General features: G+C 43.6%; 1 protein-coding gene across 2 annotated transcripts in view; it reads left to right on the top strand.

Annotated features, from left to right (window-relative positions):
• Positions 1–22443, top strand: part of ncf2 (neutrophil cytosolic factor 2) — a 44778-nt gene that overhangs the window by 2058 nt on the left and 20277 nt on the right. For both annotated transcript variants that reach the window (XM_072273968.1, XM_072273969.1), the window contains exons 2-9: positions 3235–3317; positions 4748–4856; positions 6593–6727; positions 7631–7738; positions 9598–9657; positions 16717–16760; positions 19546–19687; positions 21839–21886. In XM_072273968.1, coding sequence (XP_072130069.1) covers positions 3235–3317; positions 4748–4856; positions 6593–6727; positions 7631–7738; positions 9598–9657; positions 16717–16760; positions 19546–19687; positions 21839–21886 — 729 coding nt within the window. The remainder of the gene's footprint in view (positions 1–3234; positions 3318–4747; positions 4857–6592; positions 6728–7630; positions 7739–9597; positions 9658–16716; positions 16761–19545; positions 19688–21838; positions 21887–22443) is intronic.

Consider the following 22443-nt stretch of genomic DNA (forward strand, 5'->3'; position numbering starts at 1 on the left):
TTTGTCGAACAAAGAAGCTGCTTTGTATCTACCTGTAATTTCTCTGGTGACTTCATTCACCCAACAGCAGCACATTGTTCATGCAGGTCAATTCATTACACATGCATTGAGGTAGAACAGGGTAGAACAATCACAATACAGATTAAAGTGTACAAGCTACAGTGAAAGTGCAGTGCAGGTAAACACAAAGGTGTATGATCACAAAGGTGTATGATCATAAAGGGGTAGTCTGGGAGGTGAAGAGTCCATTTTATTGTACAGGAGGCCTGTTCCAGAGTATGGGGAAGAATTTGTTCCACAGAATATTTAGTTAGCAGTCCTTTGCCCTGTGATCTAAATCACACTTCCAACTAGATATTTAAGATCATTTAATTAAAATGAATGGTCAACGTCACAAAAACAAAGGAGCTGGTTGTGGACTACAGGAGGAATGGAGACAGACTAATCCCTATTGTCATCAATGGATCTGGGGCTGAGAGGATGAACAGCTTTCAGTTCCTCGGCATAAACATTACTGAGGACCTCACTTGGTCTGTACGTACCGGCTGTGTGGTGAAACGGGCAGAACAGCACCTCTTTCACCTCAGACGATTGAAGAAGTTTGGTATGGCCCCCCGAATTCTAAGAACTTCCCACAGGGGCACGATTGAGAGCATTCTGACTGGCTGCATCACTGCCTGGTATGGGAACTGTACTTCCCTCAATCGCAGGACTCTGCAGAGAGTGGTGCAGACAGCCCAGCACATCTGTAGATGTGAACTTCACACTATTCAGGACATTTACAAAGACAGGTGTGTAAGAAGGACCTGAAGGATCATTGAAGACCCGAGTCACCCCAACCACAAACTGTTTCAGCTGCTACCATCCAGGAAATGGTACTGCAGCATAATAGCCAGGACCAACAAGCTCCGGGACAGCTTCTTCCACCAGGCCATCAGACTGCTTAACTCATGCTGACACAACTGTATTTCTGTGTTATAGTGACTATCCTGTTGGTCATGCTATTTATTATAAATTACTATAAATTGTAGAATGGAGAAGTAACATAAAGATTTTTACTTCTCATGTATATGAAGGATAAAGTCAATGCAATTCAATACTGGCACGCTAGAAGAGAGTCCTTTGCACATAGAACATAGAATAGTACAGCACAGTATAGGCCCTCTGGCCCACAATGTTGTGCTCACCCTTAAACCCTGCCTCCCATATAACCCCCCACCTTAAATTCCTCCATATACCTGTCTAGTAGTCTCTTAAATTTCACCAGTGTATCTGCCTCCACCACTGACTCAGGCAGTGCATTCCACATACCAACCACTCTCTGAGTAAAAAACCTTCCTCTAATATACCCCTTGAACTTCCCACCCCTTACCTTAAAGCCATGTCCTCTTGTATTGAGCAGCGGTGCCCTGGAGAAGAGGTGCTGGCTATCCACTCTATCTATTCCTCTTATTATCTAGTATACCTCTATGGTGTCTCCTCTCATTCTCCTTCTCTCCAGAGAGTAAAGCCCTAGCTCCCGTAATCTCTGATCATAGTTCATACTCTCTAAACCAGGCAGCATCCTGGTAAATCTCTGTACCCTTTCCAGTGCTTCCACATCCTTCGGCGACCAGAACTGGACACAACACTCCAAGTGTGGCCTAACCAGAGTTTTATAGAGCTGCATCATTACCCCGCGACTCTTAAACTCTATCCCTCGACTTATGAAAGCTAACACTCCATAAGCTTTCTTAACTACCCTATCTACCTGTGAAGCAACTTGCAGGGATCTGTGGACATGTACCCCAAGATCCCTCTGCTCCTCCACACTACCAAGTATCCTGCCATTTACTTTGTACTCTGCCTTGGAGTTTGTCCTTCCAAAGTGTACCACCTCACACTTCTCCGGGTTGAACTCCGTCTGCCACTTCTCAGCCCACTTCTGCATTTTATCAATGTCTCTCTGCAATCTTCAACAATCCTCTACACTATCCACAACACCACCAACTTTTGTGTCGTCTGCAAACTTGCCAACCCACCCTTCTACCCCCCACATCCAGGTCGTTAATAAAAATCACGAAAAGTAGAGGTCCCAGAGCCGATCCTTGTGGGACACTAATCATAGCTCTCCAATCTGAATGTACTCCCTCCACCTCGACCCTCTGCTTTCTGCAGGCAAGCCAATTCTGAATCCACCTGGCCAAACTTCCCTGGATCCCATGCATTCTGACTTTCTGAATAAGCCTACCGTGTGGAACCTCGTCAAATACCTTACTAAAAAACCCTCATCTATAGGCCTGGTCACCTCCTCAAAGAACTCTATCAGGATTGTTAGACATGATCTGCCCTTCAACAAAGCCATGCTGACTGTCCCTGATCAGACCATGATTCTCTAAATGCCCAGAGATCCTATCTCTAAGAATCTTTTCCAACAGTTTTCCCACCACAGACGTAAGGCTCACTGGTCTATAATTACCCGGACTATCCCTACTACCTTTTTTGAATAAGGGGACAACATTCGCCGCCCTCCAATCCTCCGGTACCATTCCCGTGGACAAGGAGGACATAAAGATCCTAGCCAGAGGCTCAGCAATCTCTCTCTTCGCCTCATGGAGCAGCCATGTCAGCTGCTTGTACAGTGGTGATTGACGGGGAAGGGATGGGAATTTGTAGCTTGAATTTTGAATCTATGCCCTCAAATCCTCTTTAAAGGGTTGCCTTCTTCCTGCAGGCCAATATGTTCGTATAGCACCTCTGTGTTTTGGATCACCGGTTGGCAGGTTGCATTTAGCAATCCTTTGCGTTAAAGTTGTGTGTTAACAGATGACAGTTCAATGGGAGAGTCAAATTCCACAAATTGTAGCAATACTGACAGGGTAAACATTGGATTTATGTAGCACTGTGAGGTCCCAAAGTTGTTCACAGTTGAAGTACAGTGTAGAGAGTGCAATAGACAGCTTCCACACAGCTTCTAAATGCCGTATTTGAGGAGGGTTGGCAGGGAGAAGGGTGTGAGCAGCAGGCAAGGCAGAATCCTTTGCTTTTCAGGCTGTCTTTTAACTGCACTTACAGGCAGATAATTGGTAGACAACCTCTAACAGTACAGTCAGTGTCAGCTGTGCCTAAGTCATGTAATGGGGGTTGAATACACAGCTACATGAGAGTGGTACCACTGATGCATATGTGAAATGTAAGGAACCTCAACCAACTCCGCCGGGAAAGGAAGATTAACTTGCAGTCCTTGTTCTCCAGGCATTTGATCAGAGTATCTGCAGGGATGAGCATTTGGCAGTGGCTTTCTTTCAACGAGGGATAACTTTGTACAAACATGAAAAGTAAGTTCCTTTCCTACATTTTTTTTTGGAGTCCGCTCAATACAATACCTAGTGAAATCAGTAGGTGCCCTAAGGTTTTCACAGTAGGCTAGACTTCAGGCTGCTTGGGAAAATTCTGAATTCAGTTTATCAGATTTTTTTGAAGCTGGATAACATAAATGAGTACAGCACTAGACAGGCCATTTTACCAATGATGCTGTGCCGATATTGAAGCCAGTTTATACAGAAAGTCCTCCTCCCTTGTATAGAAACATAGAAAATAGGTGCAGGAGTAGGCCATTTGGCCCTTCGAGCCTGCACAGCCATTTATTATGATCATGGCTGATCATCCAACTCAGAACCCTGCCCCAGCCTTCCCTCCATACCCCCTGATCCCCATAGCCACAAGGGCCATATCTAACTCCCTCTTAAATATAGCCAATGAACTGGCCTCAACTGTTTCCTGTGGCAGAGAATTCCACAGATTCACCACTCTCTGTGTGAAGAAGTTTTTCCTAATCTCGGTCCTAAAAGGCTTCCCCTTTATCCTCAAACTGTGACCCCTCGTTCTGGACTTCCCCAACATCGGGAACAATCTTCCTGCATCTAGCCTGTCCAATCCCTTTAGGATTTTATACGTTTCAATCAGATCCCCCCTCAATCTTCTAAATTCCAACGAGTACAAGCCCAGTTCATCCAGTCTTTCTTCATATGAAAGTCCTGCCATCCCAGGAATCAATCTGGTGAACCTTCTGTGTACTCCCTCTATGACAAGGATGTCTTTCCTCAGATTAGGGGACCAAAACTGCACACAATACTCCAGGTGTGGTCTCACCAAGGCCTTGTACAACTGCAGTAGTACCTCCCTGCTCCTGTACTCGAATCCTCTTGCTATAAATGCCAGCATACCATTCACCTTTTTCACCACCTGCTGTACCTGTGTGCCCACTTTCAATGACTGGTGTATAATGACACCCAGGTCTCGTTGCACCTCCCCTTTTCCTAATCGGCCACCATTCAGATAATAATCTGTTTTCCTATTTTTGCCACCAAAGTGGATAACTTCACACTTATCCACATTAAATTGCATCTGCCATAAATTTGCCCACTCACCCAACCTATCCAAGTCACTCTGCATCATCCATATCCCTTCGTACCTGTCATATGCATGTTCCTATCAAGATTTTTATAGTCCAGCAGACTGCCTGCTTCCATTACTACCCCGATATCCTATTCCAGGCGCCTATCACTCCCTGCATAAAGTACAATGTGTCCTTCACATCAGTCAGAACAAGCACTGCTTGCATTTTGTCATTTTCTTTTGGTTTTGCTTGATGTGTGTTTGACAGAACTTGCAAGTCAAGGATCATTGGTGGAAATGAAATTGCTTGTGTGATGTCTTTTCAGAACTGTTTATTGCATTTAATATTGCACCATATTGTGTTGTTCAGATATGAAGAGGCCTCAAGGGACTTCACAGAAGCATTTAATCTACTGAGAGGCAACCAGTTAATTGACTACAAGCAGTTGGGCCTAAGGTACAAGCTGGGTGCTTGTCAAGTAAGTAGAATTAAAGAACAAGTTTGCCTGTGCAGAACTGGCTGAGTTAGGGAAAGAAAGCCCATGAGGAAAGGGGCATCCTTTGGGGTGGCAGGGACAGAAAAGAAGTCCAGTTGTTCAGCACGCAAGGGTGAATGAGGAAACCAAGAAGATCATACTACAGGCATTCCGTGATAGGGAGACAGGTTGCTGAGCTAGGGTCTGAACAGGGAAAATGGTGCTCACTCTGGAAATATTTTGGATTTCGGAGCTTCAATGGCGATGGCCTCTGCTTCTGGTTTCATGGTCAAACCTTTACAGCTGGTCCTTCTGCTGGACGAATTTTAGATGATAGCAAATGAGGAACAAGAATCAAACCCCCAAGGAGGCTTCTTGACCTGTCAGGGAGCTTCCATGTGAGATTGCCAGCCCAGGGTGTCGGGGAAGCCAAATTGATCACCCAAAATTCCACAGAGTCTCTGGTGTGGTGAACATTATGGTTGCTTCTTCTTGGCTAATAGCCTGAAATTCACCTGGTGGCTTCTGCAACTGGATGTCACCTTGGTATTAATCCCCATCTATTTCATAATGTTAGTTGAAATGGAGAGTCCATGTTCTCGATACGTATGTTTGACTTGTAGTCAATGAAGACAGACACTACAAGGCAGAAGGTGTGCATCATGCAAGCCTTTGCTTCTGACCACAGGGAAGCAATTGGCCTTGTGGCCTAATTAAGTTTCATTTATTCCTGGCGTGGGGGAGTACACTGCAGATAGCTTTGTCAGTTGTTTCAAGGTAGCTTGGAACAATCTAGTTTGAAGGAATACTAACACTATGGTAATGAAAGGAGCACAGACAGGCTTTCTTTGTCCTGACCAGGAACAGCTCCTGTGGTAATGATGCAACTAAAATATTTCGATTAGCTCAACCGGAATGATGAACTTCACCCAGGGGTCACTCCTCCCTCCCGCTAGAAATGTTCATTTGATCGATGACAAAGCCTGGAATTTAGATAAGTGAGGAAAAAATATTGTGGGAGAAAAATAACTTAATATTCAACATCTGTGATCCCACAAGCAGAGAGCAGAATTCAGTGAAGTACATGTGAAAATACACATCCTCTCTCTCCACTTTTAAGTGGGTGACCTGAGTTAATGAGCACCTGATGTTTTAAAGTTAGGCCAATGTTTTGGTGTAATCTAGACCAAAAGACTGTTGCTAATCTAGACTGTTGCTTCCAAACTGTTCACTTAATTGGGTAATTGTGGCCCGTCTGTGGCTGTCAGTGGGGGAATATCAAACGGGAAATGCTGAAGTACTCAGCAGGTCAGGCCACAACTGTGGAAACAAGAAAGGAGTCAATGTTCCAGGTAGACACACCTCCCCAGAACTTGGAAGGAGACAGAAGAAGCTGCAGGGTGAGGGGGGATGTGCTTGATAGGGTAAAACTGGGGTGGTCTTGAGAAAAGCTGTAACAAGGTTAACTGTCAGTCAGTGAATGAGAGTAAGTTAGAGGATAATAACATAGATAAAAGAATGTGGGACTTGTGAAATGCCCACCTATGACTGTTGTAGTGTCAGCTAGAAATGATCCAAACCATTAGTTCTAAGAAGGTGCTGTAGGACAGAGCACACTGCAACAAAGCTTTTAGTGTTACTCTGTCTATAAAACAATGCTTGTTTCTTCTTAAAAACCTGATGATTTAAATGTACAGACAATACCAGTTCTCTAACACTTTGCTCTTTGATCCTCGCAGGTGCTTCACAATTTAGCGCTGGCACATGCTATGTTAAAGGAATGGGACAAAGCTGAAAAGGTTATGAAGAAAGCCTTAACTTTTAAAACTGAAGCCAAGCACAATTTTATGGATCATGCTCTGGAAGCTGTTTGGGTATTGTCTTCCTTTTGGTATTTCCCAGTTTACAGATCTTCTGTACTTTGCTGTCCTCTCGTGTGTCCACAAGCCCCTTGTGTGTTAACTGTGCTAAGTTAGAGCATAGGAGAGAACACATCTGGTGAACTGTACATGGTTGGTCTCTTTACCCAGGGAAAGGTGATAATGCATTGCAAACAGTCCAGGGAAGGCTGACTTGAAATGGTCAGATTTTCTTAGGAGTGCAAGGACTGCTAGTTTTTTGGAGTTTTTTTTAGATTAGTTTCTTGGAAGGTCTAGGTTTGTATCTGTTGGAGTTTAATAGAGTGAGAGGAGGCTTGATTGAAACATACAAAATCTTGAGGATGGCTTCCTCTAACAGGAGAATTTAAAACTATAAGTCACTGTCAGTTTTTTAAAAGGTGTAACCAATATAAGACAAAGATAAAATGACTTTTTTCTAGGGATTGTACATCTCTGGAACTCTTCTGCTGATTCTAAATATCTCAAACAATCACAAACATTAGCCATAATAAAAAAAAATCTTAAAGATCTTAGATAAAAAATAGAAAACATTCCAACCCATTGGTTAGCTCCAATGATTACTGCAGAGACAGCTTCTATCACTTTCTCTCCTGTGAAATATATGTATACAGGCTCTCTGCTCCTCTGGCAGGACTTTGCATTATAGATGATGGGGAACTTTTGCAACGTCCTGCCCCCACACTGACCTCTGTCAGAGATCAATGCCAGAATGCAGTCAGCAAAACGCCAACGTACTCCTGACAGCATGTCTGGCATTTGTGTGTTTTCACTGCTTGTGTTGACGTCATGAAGCTGCTAACAGTTGCGCCAGGTTTGAGGTCTCTTTGGTGATTCTCTGCAATATTTGGCTTGTTAGTGACTAACTTGTCTCCACAGAAGCGAGAGCTGTTTGATCTCCTGCAGTTCCCGGAAGGGGAGTTCTTCAGACCAAAGAAAAAAGTGGTAGCTCAGCTGGAAAAGCAGGACTTCCTGGGAGAGGCCAAGGTAGTGACTCATCTCCATTTAACCAATCCATATTTTGAAAGATTGTCCAACTCATTTGCCAAGGGATTTGGTGGGTAGGGCTTTAGCTTTCTGCTGCTGACTTTGCTGCATTTCAGGGGGCCATGTCTAGTGATCACAGATATTTTTGTTAAATCTCCTATTTGTGAGATTGTAGCCAAAGTTGTGGCAGGGCCAGAAAACTAAACCATATCAGAGGTGCTGTGAAGTGCCTAGTTCTGACTGGGATGGAATTGATAAGGCCCAGTTCACTTTGTCATGTGTGACGCCCAGCAGAGCTACCGGACAGATGATGCTAATGAGAGAGATAAGAAAGACAATGGAGAAACATTCAAAATGCTAATAAGAGAGAAGAGAGGGATTAACGGGAAAGAAACACAATTCAGATATTGACAGACCGGTTGCTTTGAACCTGAACTGTTTGAAGTTTGATGGACAGGTGATACCCCAGCAGGGGGATAAAAGGAGCAGGTTTGCTAAGGCACACGACACACCACGAGACCCTGGAAAGAGCAGTGTGCCCCCACAAGTGGTGGGAGTTTGGAGGACCGGTTCGCAGGAACTGACCAGAGGCTCACAGGGTGTAAAGGTACAATCAGTGGAAACCTGGGGTGTGTGTCCGCCCTTGCCTGGGTGCCGGGTTCACCGCAGAAGAACGGTCATATCTGGAACGGAGCTTTGACATACTCTGATTTTGAGAAGAAGTAAGTGGGTCTTCATAATTATACTCTCCTTTTCCAAAAGCACTTTTTATTTGAGGGAAAAGGGGTTGTGTGATTATGCTTTAAGCAATACAGGCCAACTGAAAACCCGTAGAGGGATAGCAACACAGAATGAAACAGTCAGCGAAGTTGGACAATTAGATATTACGTAACAAAGGCTGACTGAGTGATTTTTGTCACATTTTTTAAGATGAGTTCAGCCTGGAGCAGTATTGACTCCCATTTTTGTACCTGATGCCTTGCTGCCTGCAGTAAATGGGGACCTGACCTGCTCCTGGGCTCTTGCCAGTGTTGTTCTTGTTCAGGTGACCCAGAGAGACAATTGCATCTTTGTAAATGGAAGAGTGGTCTGTCTTGAAATGGCTGCTAGGGGAGAGCCTGGGTGGTGAGTGGGGTTAGGTTTTACTTTTAAAGCAGATATTGACCCCCATGGCTGAAAAGGTGGTTCTCTGGGAAGTGTTGTTCATAAGACACTTAACTTGAGGAGATGCTGTACAATGAGGAAGCACAGTAAAGAGTTTAGACATGATGGTAATAATGGCTTCCAAATTCCATACAGGGTAGGTTATTTTGACAACGGAGACCAGATAAAATAGGTGACAGTGAATTCACAACACACTCTTTACCTCTCCTGATTTTATTTTTTTTTTCTGATCAAAATCAATAAAGTTAATAGTGGTGAGTGATGTTGAAAATTGAGAAGTCAATACCACAGCTTTTTTTGACTAGTCCTGCCGAAGGATTTCGGACGAAACGTGGACTGTACTTTTTTCCATAGATGCTGCCTGGCCTGCTGAGTTCCTCCAGCATTTTGTGTGTGTTACCACAGCCTGTGCACCATCATACCAAAATGACATTTCTAGCTAGTTTCCGACTCTGTACATCATTTATTTCCAGAGCAGTTTTAATGCAGTAAAATGTTTTGCCAGTGAGTAGTCAAACAAAGTTTGATGGCAAGACACATGGGTGCAGGTATTAGGACCTTTATACCACAGCTTGGTCAAAGAGCTAAGGATATTTGAAAGGAGGAAATGATCACTGATGAATATCCTGTCAGGTCAGAAGCCTGTGCAGTCTCCACACACTGAATTCAGCTGCTCTCATTTGCTCGTATTCTAGGTGGTTGCATCAGTAATCGACAAAGATGAATTCTCAGGTTTCGCTCCCTTGCAGCCTCTGGTATGCTTCATTTTATGTATTTTTTTAAAAGCAAGAATGTATAACTTGAATCTTTCTTATTAAGTGTTCAGTGGCTTAAGTACTATCAACATGATGCAAATGTTACTTCTGTTAGAATTGTGAGAAAGAATTGCACAGTTTGGGTGGAAGGGGAAATGAACTTGGCACAGAGCTTGATCCATAGAGAATTCCCTATCTGACCTTATCAGAAACTCATTGAAATTCTAGATGCATAATAAATAGAAATGTCCCAAAAGGACCTAACTGTAATCCCTTCAAATGGAATAATGGGCCAGATTTTCATCTGGTTTTACAGTGCATTCCAGTTAATTGGGTCATTGGTTAATTGGGGCAGCTGCTTATTTGGGACATCTCTTAAAAAAACAAAAATTAATCGAGAAAATAGCCGGGATTCCCTTCATTTATTTAGGACACAATGCCACTTAAATGGGACAAGAGACTGTTGCTGATCAGTTTCTAACTAGTGTCGGATGTGTGTACTTGTGTGACACTACACTGTGCTTAGAGCGAATAGTTTTTAAATAGTATCAGTTGCGTGTGCTTGTGTTCAAAACCGGTGATTTTTTTCTCTGATAATTGGTGAGAAATAAGCAGTAAGACAATTCAGAACTGTCTTTCTCACTGTGCTTTCAAGCATTCAGTCTTGGAGATGCCAGAAAAGGCCAGGAATGAAAATGAAGATTTGGAGGATGCAATCATCGATAGTGTTGTATAAAGGCAATCCATTATCTGTACTTGAAGCTTGCTCTGATTTTTGTTAATGTACAGTCATTCAAAAGAACATAGCAGCATATACTGAATGAATTCCTCCATTGATAATTATTAGGAACTAACACACAGCTTTGTAGTACTGTTGTAGTATTGATAATGTTCTTATTTGTTCTGTACTACTTTTAAATACCTATATAATTTGTTACTCAATTAAACAGAAGTTTGTCTTTTTTTATACCTTTTTAACTATAAAAGGTATAGGAGGGAGGAGAAGATGGCGGCACGATTACTAAATGACAATAAAAAGGGACTGCATGTCCTCATAATCTAATCTAATCTAACCTATTTCCATGAAACTTGGACTAACTGGGGTAGTTGCTTCCTTGGGCCAAAGTATACTGGTCGTAATGTGGAAGAACAGGTCCTGATGTTGCTCCTGGCACTTTTCCTGAAGCTGGCGGGCTGTGAAGATCATGTTGATCGTACTCCTGTTCTTCCTAAATCCACACTGCGATTCAGGCAGCATTGACTCGATGATGTTGCTGATGAGTCTCGGAAGCATCACTTCAGCCAGGACCTTTCCAGCAACAGAAAGGAGTGATATGCCCATACTATTGCCGCAGATGGCTTTGTCACCCTTGTTCTTATAAATGACATCCTGGGAATTACCTGGCATGAGCGGTGCCTCACGCTGAAATACTTGTAAAGACCAACTGCAGGAGTATTGAGGCCATGATCACCCAGCGTCAGCTGCAGTGGCTGGGGCACGTGATAAGGATGCCCCCATGTCGGCTACCCCGCAGAGTGTTATACAGCCAGCTACATCATGGTCGACCTCAGCTGGAGGGCCGAAGAAGCACTATAAGGATCAGATGAAGAATGCTTTAAGGAAGTGCAAGATCAGACTCGAGGACCTGGAGGATGTCGCTGCTGACCGTACCACTTGGCGACAGCTGTGTAGGGATGGGGTTTGTATTCTGGAGATGGAAAGAGCAACCAGAAGACAGCAGAAGAGAGCCAGGAGAAATGCAGCCATGGTTGCCACCACTACCATGTATACATGTCCCACCTGCAACAGAGCTTGTGGGTCCGGGATAAGACTGTATAGTCATCAAAGATCTCACCGTTAAAAGGAGTGGACGTCGTCATCGGATTTCGATGGACAACCAAAGCGAGAGAGGAGAGACTGGTCCTAATGTGTCCCAATTAACTGGAGTCCACTGTGTAGTCAACATTAGAGTAAACATCCTTTCAAGGTGTTGCTGAAAGTGCAGTTGATGTTTTAACAACGAGAGTATCTGATACTCCATATCTCAAAAATCCTGAGTGTAAGGAAGAAACAACTGTCTCTCCTTAACCAATCAGATTGATAGCACATGGAAGAGAACTGCAAATTAGGTTGGTGATTTAGTATTGAATTTGGTACAGAAGTTACATTAGAGAAAGAGGAGAAGAAGTGGACAGGACTACTTACGTTTTAGAAACAATTAAGATTGGAAGGAATAAGCATACTTATTGTAAATGTTCAGTGCAGTGAAGTTGTTTGGTAGTTATTAACATGTGTAGGGTATTTAAACTTGTAATAACCTGTCCTAACCCTTTATTATGCTTGTTTGTATCTGAGTGACATGTAGAAACCTCAGGCTACTCGACACATTCCACTGATAAACTGCTTAACGATAAACTGTTTCCATGAACCTGAGTAGCTCCACCTGGACAAAAAAAAGTTTTGAGTTTAATTATACATCTCTCCTCACCCAAATCTACTAAACGGTAAGCCTAAATGACAGTGAATACCAACGGTGCTCCTGTTAATTTTGACTGAAGAGGCTGATTTTGTCCAAGAAGGAGAGAAATTTAATTTTGAACTTGTATAGGTTTATTTTGTTTGGAAGCTCGGTTGCTTTGAATTTGTTTTGTAACTGGATTTAGGGAAGAAATACTCAAACCAGTGCTTTAAGAGGCTTTATTAAAATGAGTAAATATGTGTCCTTTTTATAAATTGAATGTGTTTCCACTCTAAATTTTCTATTGCTTTGTGGGCTGTGGGTGTCACTAGCAATGCAAGCATGTCCATCCCCAGTTACCCCGAACTGAGAGATGAGTTATTAATGAACCACTTCAATGAGTCAGCAGTCAGGGAGGGTAAATTCCCAGGGCCTGACAAGGTGCCCCCTTGGAACCTGTGTGAGGCAAATGCAGAAAACGCAGCAGCCTTAGCAGAGATATTTAAATCATCCTTAGGGACAGGTGAGGTGCTGGAGGATTAGAGGATAGATAATGTTGTTCCACTGTTTAAGAAAGGCTGTAAAAATAAACAAAGAAATTATAGGCCGGTGAGCGTGACATCAGTTGTGGGAAAGTTATTGGAAGGTATTCTAAGGGGCTGGATATGTATAGTATTTGGATAGACAGGGACCTATTAGGGATAGTGAGCATGGCTTTGTGTGTGGTAGATCATGTCTAACCAATCTGATAGAGTTTTTTAAGGAAGGTAACCGGAAAGTTGATGAAGGCAAGGCAGTGGCTGTTGTCTACGCAGACTTTAGCAAGGCACTTGACAAGGTCCTGCATGGGAGGTTGGTCAAGAAGATTCAGTTGCTCAGCATTCGAGGTAAGGTAGTAAATTGGATTAGGCATTGGCTTTGTGGGAGAAACCAGAGAGTGGTAGTAGGTGGTTGCCTGTCTGACTGGAGGCCTGTGACTAGTGAAGTGTTGTAGCAGTTGGTGCTGGGCCCTTTGCTGTTTGTCATCTATATCAATAATCTAGATGATAATGTGATTAACTGGATCAGCAAGTTTGTGGATAACACCGAGACTGGGGGTGTAATGGACGGTGAGAAAGACAATCAAAGCTTGCAGTGGGATCTTACCCAGCTGAGAAATGGCAGATTGAAGGTAATGCAGACAAGTGCGAGGTCTTACAGTTCGGTAGGAACAACTAGGACAGGTTTACACAGTGGACGGTAGGGCACTGAGGAGTGTGCTTAAATAAAGGGATCTGGGAATATACGTCCATGATTAATTGAAAATTGGTGACATAGATGGATAGGGTCATAAAGAAAACATTTGGCACATTGGCCTTCATAAATCAAAGTATTTGGTGGAACGCAGCAGGCCAGGTAGCATCTATAGGAAGAAGTACAGTTGATGGTTCGGATTGAGACCCTTTGTCAGGACTAACGGACAAAAGAGATAGTAAGAGATTTGAAAGTGGGAGGGGGAGGGGGAGACCCAAAATGATAGGAGAAGACAGGAGCGGGAGGGATAGAGCTAAGAGCTGGAAAGTTGATTGACAAAAGGGATACAGGGCTGGAGAAGGGAGAGTATCATGGGACGGATGGCCTGGGAAGAAAGAAAGGGGGAGGGGGGCACCAGAGGAAGATGGAGGACAGGCAAGGAGTTACTGTGAGAGAGAAAAAGAGAGAAATAAATAAATAACGGATGGGGTATGAGGGGGAGGAGGGGCATTAACGGAAGTTTGAGAAGTCAATGTTCATGCCATCAGGTTGGATGCTACCCAGACGGAATATAAGGTGTTGTTCCTCCAACCTGAGTGTGGCTTCATCTTTACAGTAGAGGAGGCCGTGGATAGACATGTCAGAATGGGATGTGGAATTAAAATGTGTGGCCACTGGGAGATACTGCTTTCTCTGGCGGACAAGAGTGTAGGTGTTCAGCGAAGCGGTCTCCCAATCTACATGGGGTCTCACCAATATATAGAAGGCCACACAGTATATCACACCAGCCGACTCACAGGTGAAGTGTCGCCTCACTTGGAAGGACTGTCTGGGGCCCTGAGTGGTGGTGAGGGAGGAAGTGTAAGGGCATGTGTAGCACTTGTTCCACTTACAAGGATAAATGCCAGGAGGGAGATCGGTGGGGAGGGATGGGGAGGATGAATGGACAAGGGAGTCACATAGGGAGCGATCCCTGCGGAAAGCAGGAAGTGGGGGGAGGGAAAGATGTGCTTAGTGGTGGGATCCCGTTGGAGGTGGTGGAAGTTACGGAGAATAATATGTTGGACCTGGAGGCTGGTGGGGTGGTAGCTGAGGACCAGGGGAACCCTATTCCTAGTGGGGTGACGGGAGGATGGAGTGAGAGCAGATGTGCGTGAAATGGGGGAAATGCGTTGGAGGGCAGAGTTGATGGTGGAGGAAGGAAACCCCTTTGTTTAAAAAAGGAAGACGTCTCCTTCGTTCTTAAATGAAAAGACTCATCCTGAGAGCAGGTGCGGCAGAGACAGAGGAATTGCGAGAAGGGGATGGCATTTTTGCAAGAGACAGGGTGAGGAGAGGAATAGTCCAGGTAGCTGTGAGAGTCAGTAGGCTTATAGTGGGCATCAGTGGATAAGCTGTCTCCAGAGATAGAGACAGAGAGATCAAGGAATGGGAGGGAGGTGTCGGAGATGGACCAGGTAAATTTTAGGGCAGGGTGGAAGTTGGAGGCAAAGTTGATGGAGTCAATGAGCTCAGCATGTGTGCAGGAAGCAGCGCCAATTTCTTTCTGCAGGGATCACTCCCAACGCGACTCCCTTGTCCATTCGTTCCCCCCCATCCCTTCCCACCGATCTGCTTCCTGGCACTTATCCTTGTAAGCAAAACAAGTGCTACACCTACCCTTACACTTCTTCCCTCACCACCATTCAGGGCCCCAGACAGACCTTCCAGGTGAGGCAACACTTCATCTGTGAGTCGTCTGGTGTGATATATTGTGTGGCCTTCTATATATTGGTGAGACCCAAGGCAGGTTGGGAGACCACTTCACTGAACACCTACACTCTGTCCGCCAGAGGAAGCAGGATCTCCCAGTGGCCACACGCTTTAATTCCATGTCCCATTCCCATTCTGTTATGTCTACCAATGGCCTCCTCTACTGTTGAGATGAAGCCACACTCAGGTTGGAGGAACAACACCTTATATTCCGTCTGGGTAGCCTCCAACCTGATGGCATGAACATTGACTTCCCAGACTTCCGTTAATCCTTCTCCCCTTCTTACCCCATCCTTTATTTATTCATTCATTCATTCATTCTCTCTCTCCTTTCCCTCTCACAAATACTCCTTGTCTGTTCTCCATCTTCCTCTGGTACTCCCCTCCCCCTTTCTTTCTCCCCATGCCTCCTGTCCCATGATCCTCTCCCTTCGCCAGCCTTGTATCCCTTTTGCCAATCAACTTTCCAGCTCTTGGCTCCATCCCTCCCCCTCCTGTCTTCTCTTATCATTTCAGATCTCCCCCTCCCCCTCCCACTTTCAAATCTCTTACTATCTCTTCTTTCAGTTAGTCCTGACGAAGGGTCTCGACCCAAAACGTCGACTGTACTTCTTCCCATGGATGCTGCCTGGCCTGCTGCATTTCACCAGCATTTTGTGTGTGTTACTTGAATTTCCAGCATCTGCAGATTTCCTTGTGATTTAGTACAGCAGATGGGATGTTAAGTTGAAGTTGTATAAAATGTTGTGAGGTCTAATTTGCAATATTGGGTGCAGTTTTTGCCACCTACCTTCAGGAAAGATGTAAATAAGGTTGAAAAGGTACAAAGAAAATTTACAAGGATATTGCTGGGTCTGGAGGACCTGAGTTATAAGGAAAGATTGAATTGGTTAGGACTTTATTCCTTGGAATGTAGAAGATTGAATGGAGATTTGATAGAGGGATACCAAATTACGAGGGGTATCGATAGGGAAAATGCAAACAGGCTTTTTCCTCTGCGGTTGGGTGAGACTACAACTAGAGGTCATGAGTTAAAGGTGAGAGGTGAAATGTTTAAGGGGAACATGATGGGAAACTTCTTCACTTAGAGGGTTGTGAGAGTGTGGAATAAGCTGCCAGTGTAAGTGGTGCATTTGAGCTCAGTTTCAACATTTAATAGAAGTTTGGTTCGGTACGTGGGTGCTAGGGGTATGGAGGCTATAGTTTCAGTACAGGTCGATAGGACTCAGCAGTTTAAATGGTTCTGCACAGACTAGATGGGATGAAGATGCTGTACTTTTCTATGACTTTTATTCTATTTAATGCTCAGTTGTTAGAAATTATGAATGGACAGCGAGCCCAGTATTTGTTTTACTCTGTTTCACAGCCACCTTCTCTAATAGTTGTTGTGGATCACTGTGTAAACCTAGTTGTGGTTGGGAGAACATTCTGTGCCTATGCCTTGATCTATTGAAGTCAGTAAAATTAAATAACTAGCCACAAAACTTTGAGGCAATGTCAGTGTGGTTTACCTCCTCTGAGAATTTTATTATGCATCTTGAAGCCACCATTTTAGAGCAAAACGTGGTGATTTCAAATATATGAATCAGATCCATTATTCAAATTTAATTTACAGGCACCGGAACCTGTTCCTCAGAAGAAAGTACCTGAAAAATTCAAGTAAGTTTTTAAAAATTTGAGCTATGCCTGTATTTATATGGGATGCTGGTGAGCAGAGAGCTCAGGGGAACTGATGTATGCATGTTTGCCTATGGTTTCAGGCTGCAGTGACTTACTCAGTCATTGGTACCCTTTGATCATAAGATAAAGTGAGTACAGTACCAACTTCATAATCACATCCAGGTTTATTATCACTGATATGTGTCATGAAATTTGTCATTTAGTGGCTGCAGTGCAGACATAAAAATTACTCTGAATTTGCAAAAGTAAATAAATAGTGCGAAAGACAAGGTAGGTGTTCATAGACCATTGAGAAATCTGATAGTGGGGGCTGAGAGCTGTCCTTAAAACATTGAATGTGGCTCCTGTACCTCTTCCTGATGATATTAATGCAAAGTGGGCAGGTCCCAGATAGTGAGGGTCTTTAATATTGGACACTGCCTCCATCATGGATCTGGCTGAGTTTACAGCCCTCTGCAGCCTCTTGTAACTGAGTACAATGGAGGTTCCCTACCAGGGTGTGGTGTAATCAGTCAGGATGCTTTCCACCATACATCTACAGGAATATGTTGGAGTCTTTGCTGACACGCCAAATCACCTCAAACTCCTAATGAAGTAACGCCATCTTTGTGATTGCATCAATGACTTGGGCCCAGGATAGATCTTCCAAGACACTGACATCAGGAACTTCAAGCCTTACACCACTGACCCCTCAAAGTTTAAAGTACATTTATTATCTAAGTATGTATACATTATACAACAAGAATTGTCTACTTATAGACAGCCATAAAACAAGAAACCTAAAAGAACCCATTTAAAAAAAAAAAATCGACAAACACCTAATGTGCAGAGAGGGGAAAAAACACAAATCGTGCAAACAATAAAAGTGAGCAAATAGCATTTAGAACGAAAGTGAGTCCTCAGACACGAAGCCTGGAGTAATTGGTGTGTGCTCTCTTAACTCCTCCTTCCTGAAGTCCCTGGTCTTGCTGACATTGAGTGGGAGGTTGTTGCTGAGACACCACTACCAGCCGATCCATTAGGCCTCCTTGTCGCAATCTGTGATTCTACCAGCAGCAGTGGCGTGATTGTGTTCCTATAAATGTTAGAGGATCTCAGCAAGTCAGGCAGCATCGATGGAGGGGATAAACAATTGATATTTCGGGCTGAAACCCTTCATCAGGGCTGGAGAGGATGGCCAGAGAGGCCAGCATAAGAAGGTGGGGGTGGAGGCAGGGAACTAACAGGTGATAGGTAAGACCAGCTGAGGGGTAAGGCTGGTGGGTGGGGTGAGGGGGGATCGCTGGAGACAGTCTATCCACTGACAACTTTTACAAACCTATCAACTCTCACAAATATCCTGACTTTATCTCTTTCCACCCTGTCAATTATAAAAATAGAACATTGAAGAGTACAGCACAGGAACAGGCCATTAGCCAACAAGCAAATCAAAAGCACCCAAACACTAATCCCTCCTACATACAACATGTCCATATCCCTCCATTTTCCTTATCTCTTCCTTATATCCATGTGCCTATCCAAATGTCTGTTAAAAGCCTCTGATGTTATTTGCCTCTTCCACCATGCCAGGCAGTGCTTTCCAGGCATCTACTACTCTCTGAGTAAAAAGTTTACCCCTCACATCCCCCTTGAACCTATGCCCTCTCACCTTCAGCACATTCCCTCTGGCATTAGACATTTCAACCCTGGGAAACAGATACTCTCTATCTATGCCTCTCGTAATATTGTAAACCTCTGTCAGATCTCCCCTCAGCCTCAGGCACTCTAGGGAAAACAACCCAAGTTTACGCAGCCTCTTGTGATAGCCCCTAAACCAGACAGCATCCTGGTGAGTCTCATCTAAAACCGTCGCCAAAACCTCAACATCTTTTCTACAGTGGGGCACCAGAACTGTATGCAACACTCCATATGTAGCCTAACCAGAGTTTTATGAAGTTGCAACATAATCTCTTGACTTTTGAACTAAATGGCTCGACTAATGCTATTGCTTTCTCACAGTTCCTCGGTCTCTGCTGCATAGATTTGTGGGGAATGGGGTTGAAATCAGAAGCTGCAAAAGGAGTAGTTGCTCCCAGAGCTGAGCAGGGGTCCTGAGAATAAATTACCACAATTAAGCTAATTACACCATTCACCATATTTCTCAGATTAACATCCTCTTGTTGTGAGCCTCCCATGCACAGGCCATGCTTCCTTCTCCCTTTGTGGACTCTGCTGCATTTAATGTCTCAGATCCCAAAAGGAATAAATCCAGACTTCACAATAGTTACTGATGTTTGTGTCTCCACCACAACCTTGATCTCTTCATTTCCAGCAGTTAGTTATTCTATAATTTCGCAAACAAAAGAAAATCCACAGATGCTGGAAATCCAAACAACACTGCCAAAATGCTGGAGGAACTCAGCAGGCCAGGCAGCATCTACCGAAAAGAGCACCGTCAATGTTCTGGGCCAAAACCCTTTGGCAGGATTGATTCAGTCAATTTTATTCAAAAGTACTGTAAAATTACACACAACTAGGCTCATTTTCGAAAGAGTTATTCAGCTTAATCTCTTTGTGAGGGTTTATTCAGTTTCCTTCTTGTGATTGAAATCTGTCCATCAGTTCATAGCCTATGAAGTTCGACACATGATCAGTGGCATTATTTTTTGTGGAGATGTGCCAGCACATAAAATTATCTCGTTAACTCAGCTGTGATGCTTAAACATTGAAAAATGTACATATGGGGATGTGACCAGGTTTAATGAAGTTTCTTTTATCTCTGTAGAACACTGGAGGGAAAACCTTACCGTGTGTTATTTAACTTCATCCCTAATAATGAAAAGGAGCTGGAATTGCAGCCAGGAAATATCGTCTTCCTGCAGGAGCAAGGTCAGGACAACTGGGCCACAGTCATGTTCAACGACAAGGCAAGTTTTAATGGAGCAGTGCACACACTTCAGGAGATCATTGGATGTAGCTCGCCAGCTCAGAACCGTATGGCAATTTCTTTTATTCGGAGTACCATTCTGAAGGTTTATGGTGAAATTATGGGCATACAACTGAGGGCATTTGACACAACAAGCTAGCATGTACATGATGGTTGGTTTGCCGCATCCTTGTGTTATGTAGAACTCAGTGTTTTTAACATGTCAACATTGTTTGCAATGACAGATAGTAATTGAGGAAAAGCAACATAGTAGCTGGTCTGAAATACCTATTAATGTAAAAATAATTTATCTTTGGCAGGTTGTTAGTGCCAAACCTTGGGTCACCCTTCACTCCTATGGGTTCTCCCTTGTTGCTCTCAAACTGGTAAATATCCAGAAGGAAAAGATATCACCTCACAAATGCTTCTAAACTAACACATCTAATACTGTATAATCTACATGGTAATGGATGTGTGAATTAGGGTAACCAGGATGTTCTGTTGAATTCAGAAAATAACTTGGAGACATATTGAAGTGGACTAGCTTATTGACATAATGCTTGTTTCACCACGGAGTCTGCTCCACTTTCCACAATGCAGTTCTCAATAAACTTAGTGGGATGTTCTGGCAATGAGTACTTACTCCACATCGTAGTGAACAATTGCACATACTAGAACTGAAATAAAGACCAGAAAATACTGGAAACACTCAGCAAATCAAGCAGCATCTGTGAAGAGAGAAACAGTTAATGTTTCAAATCAATAACTCTTCCTCCCTCCACAGGGGCTGCTTAACCTTCTAAGGTCTCCACATTTTTTTTTTGATTTTGCCCTTCAGTGCATGTTTCCCCTTCAGCAGTCAATTGGAGAGCTCAGTGCCTGGAACTGTCTGTGCTTCCTTTATTCGGTTAGTTCCTGGTTCCTGCACGGCTGACCCAGGGCTCAGATCACTTAGATTTCAGTAATCCGTTTGCTTCCCCAGAACAACTTGCCTCTCGTTTGGTTTTGGAGCAGCCTGCGGTTTGGCAATGTCATTAGCAGAGAGAGAGGTGTAAGGGAAGTGAACAAATGGGCTCCGTTTCCTCGGTTAGCTGCACTCCCCGCCTTTAGTTCCTTGTTCACATAGTTTTCCACCTGTTGTGACTTCACTCACAGAGGTTGCCGGTGCAAAGTTATAAAACCACCAGGGTGCAATTTGTCAAAGGTAAATGGTCAGATACCATAAGGCTACCATATGGATACCATAATTGCCTGAAGTTATAGAAAAAAAATCAAACACGAGAGATACCTAGAACTGGTGATGGCAACACTATCAATTACAGATATTACATCTGGGTCTGGCCCTCCATGATTTTAATACATCAAAGGCGGAGGCTGACTCTCGTCCTCATGGAAGTTTATTCTCCTGTACAAGCATTAACACAGCACTTGTAGATGACAGCCAAAGCTTCGACTGCAAAGACCAAAATGTGCCCCAACCCCCAAAGTTCTGTATATAGAATATACATACGATTGCATACATTTCTACAGGGGTAGAGGCAAACCAGCTGCAGTAAGATGAGCTGTCAATTTCCGGTGCATCTGAAACGAGCATTACCATTTAGAGTCACTATTTTCTGTTCCTCTTCCTGTCGTCGCCACGCTGCTCCATCTAGTGGGCTGGCTGAGAACTATCAAAATTCACCTGAACTGAAATTGAAATAAAAGCAGAAAAAGACAGAAGTACTTAAGCTCAAACAGTGTGTATGCAGAGAAATAAACTGATGTCCTTTAATTGTACCAAAACTGGCTCTGATTCCAATCCCTGTGCCGCCAGTTCATTTTGAATTTGGCAGGGGTGGTAACCTGATGATAGCTCTTTGGTGCCTCAGGAAGGCTGACATGGCTAAGGAGTGGTGGGGGATGTTGGAGTATCATTGAGGATCTCCTCAGCTTGAGTTTATTCATAACACTCTCGTAGTAGCACTAATTCTTGTTTTTCTACCTGTATAAAACAATATGGGGAGTTTTTGCAATTTTCAGCTCAATATTGTACATTAAATTTAATTTTAAAGATCTTCCTGGCAGCTGTTGTCACATTTAGTTTGGTTGTGTTAATATGTGAAGCATGCTGTTTATAGACATTTGCTAACTCTTGTTTCTTGTTTATTAGACTGGGTTAGTTCCCTACAATTATTTGGAGCCACTGGAACCAATGAAGGTAAAACTGTTTGAGACAAATGCCTCATTTTGCTTCATGTTTAGGAACCTTTATTGAGTTTCAAGCTTTCCATAATGGCTACAGAAATCACAGGCACGTGTTGTATTTGCTCCCTGCACTGTGGTCATCCCACTCTGAGGGGCAGCAGGCCCAGTATAACTGGGTTAGGGAACTAGTGTTGAGCGAACAATAATCAGTCAGTCCCAATAACAACCTTGTGACAGTGCATGAGTATGTCTGTACAGCCATGCTGGTAATGGGGTGGGGGGGGGGGCTCCAAACATCAATTAGTTTATCAGTGCCCAGGAGAATTGCAGATTGGGCACCTATTGATGGTGACCTGTGGACGAAAGCAAGAGGCACACTTCAAGTGTCTGAATGCGAAGTTGGCACTGGTAAGACATGGCGACTTTGCAGGTAGCTAACAAACTACTGACATTTCTACTATATTTTGGGAGTATGATCACTTCAATCTGTGCCTGTAAGTTCCTGCTGGAAGGTGTGCTTTTGTACTGTCTGTACAACCCCAACCCGGCGTTTTTGTTGTATCCTGAAAT

The sequence above is a fragment of the Mobula birostris genome, chromosome 12 (assembly GCF_030028105.1).
Source record: "Mobula birostris isolate sMobBir1 chromosome 12, sMobBir1.hap1, whole genome shotgun sequence".
Taxonomy (NCBI): Eukaryota; Metazoa; Chordata; class Chondrichthyes; order Myliobatiformes; family Myliobatidae; genus Mobula; species Mobula birostris.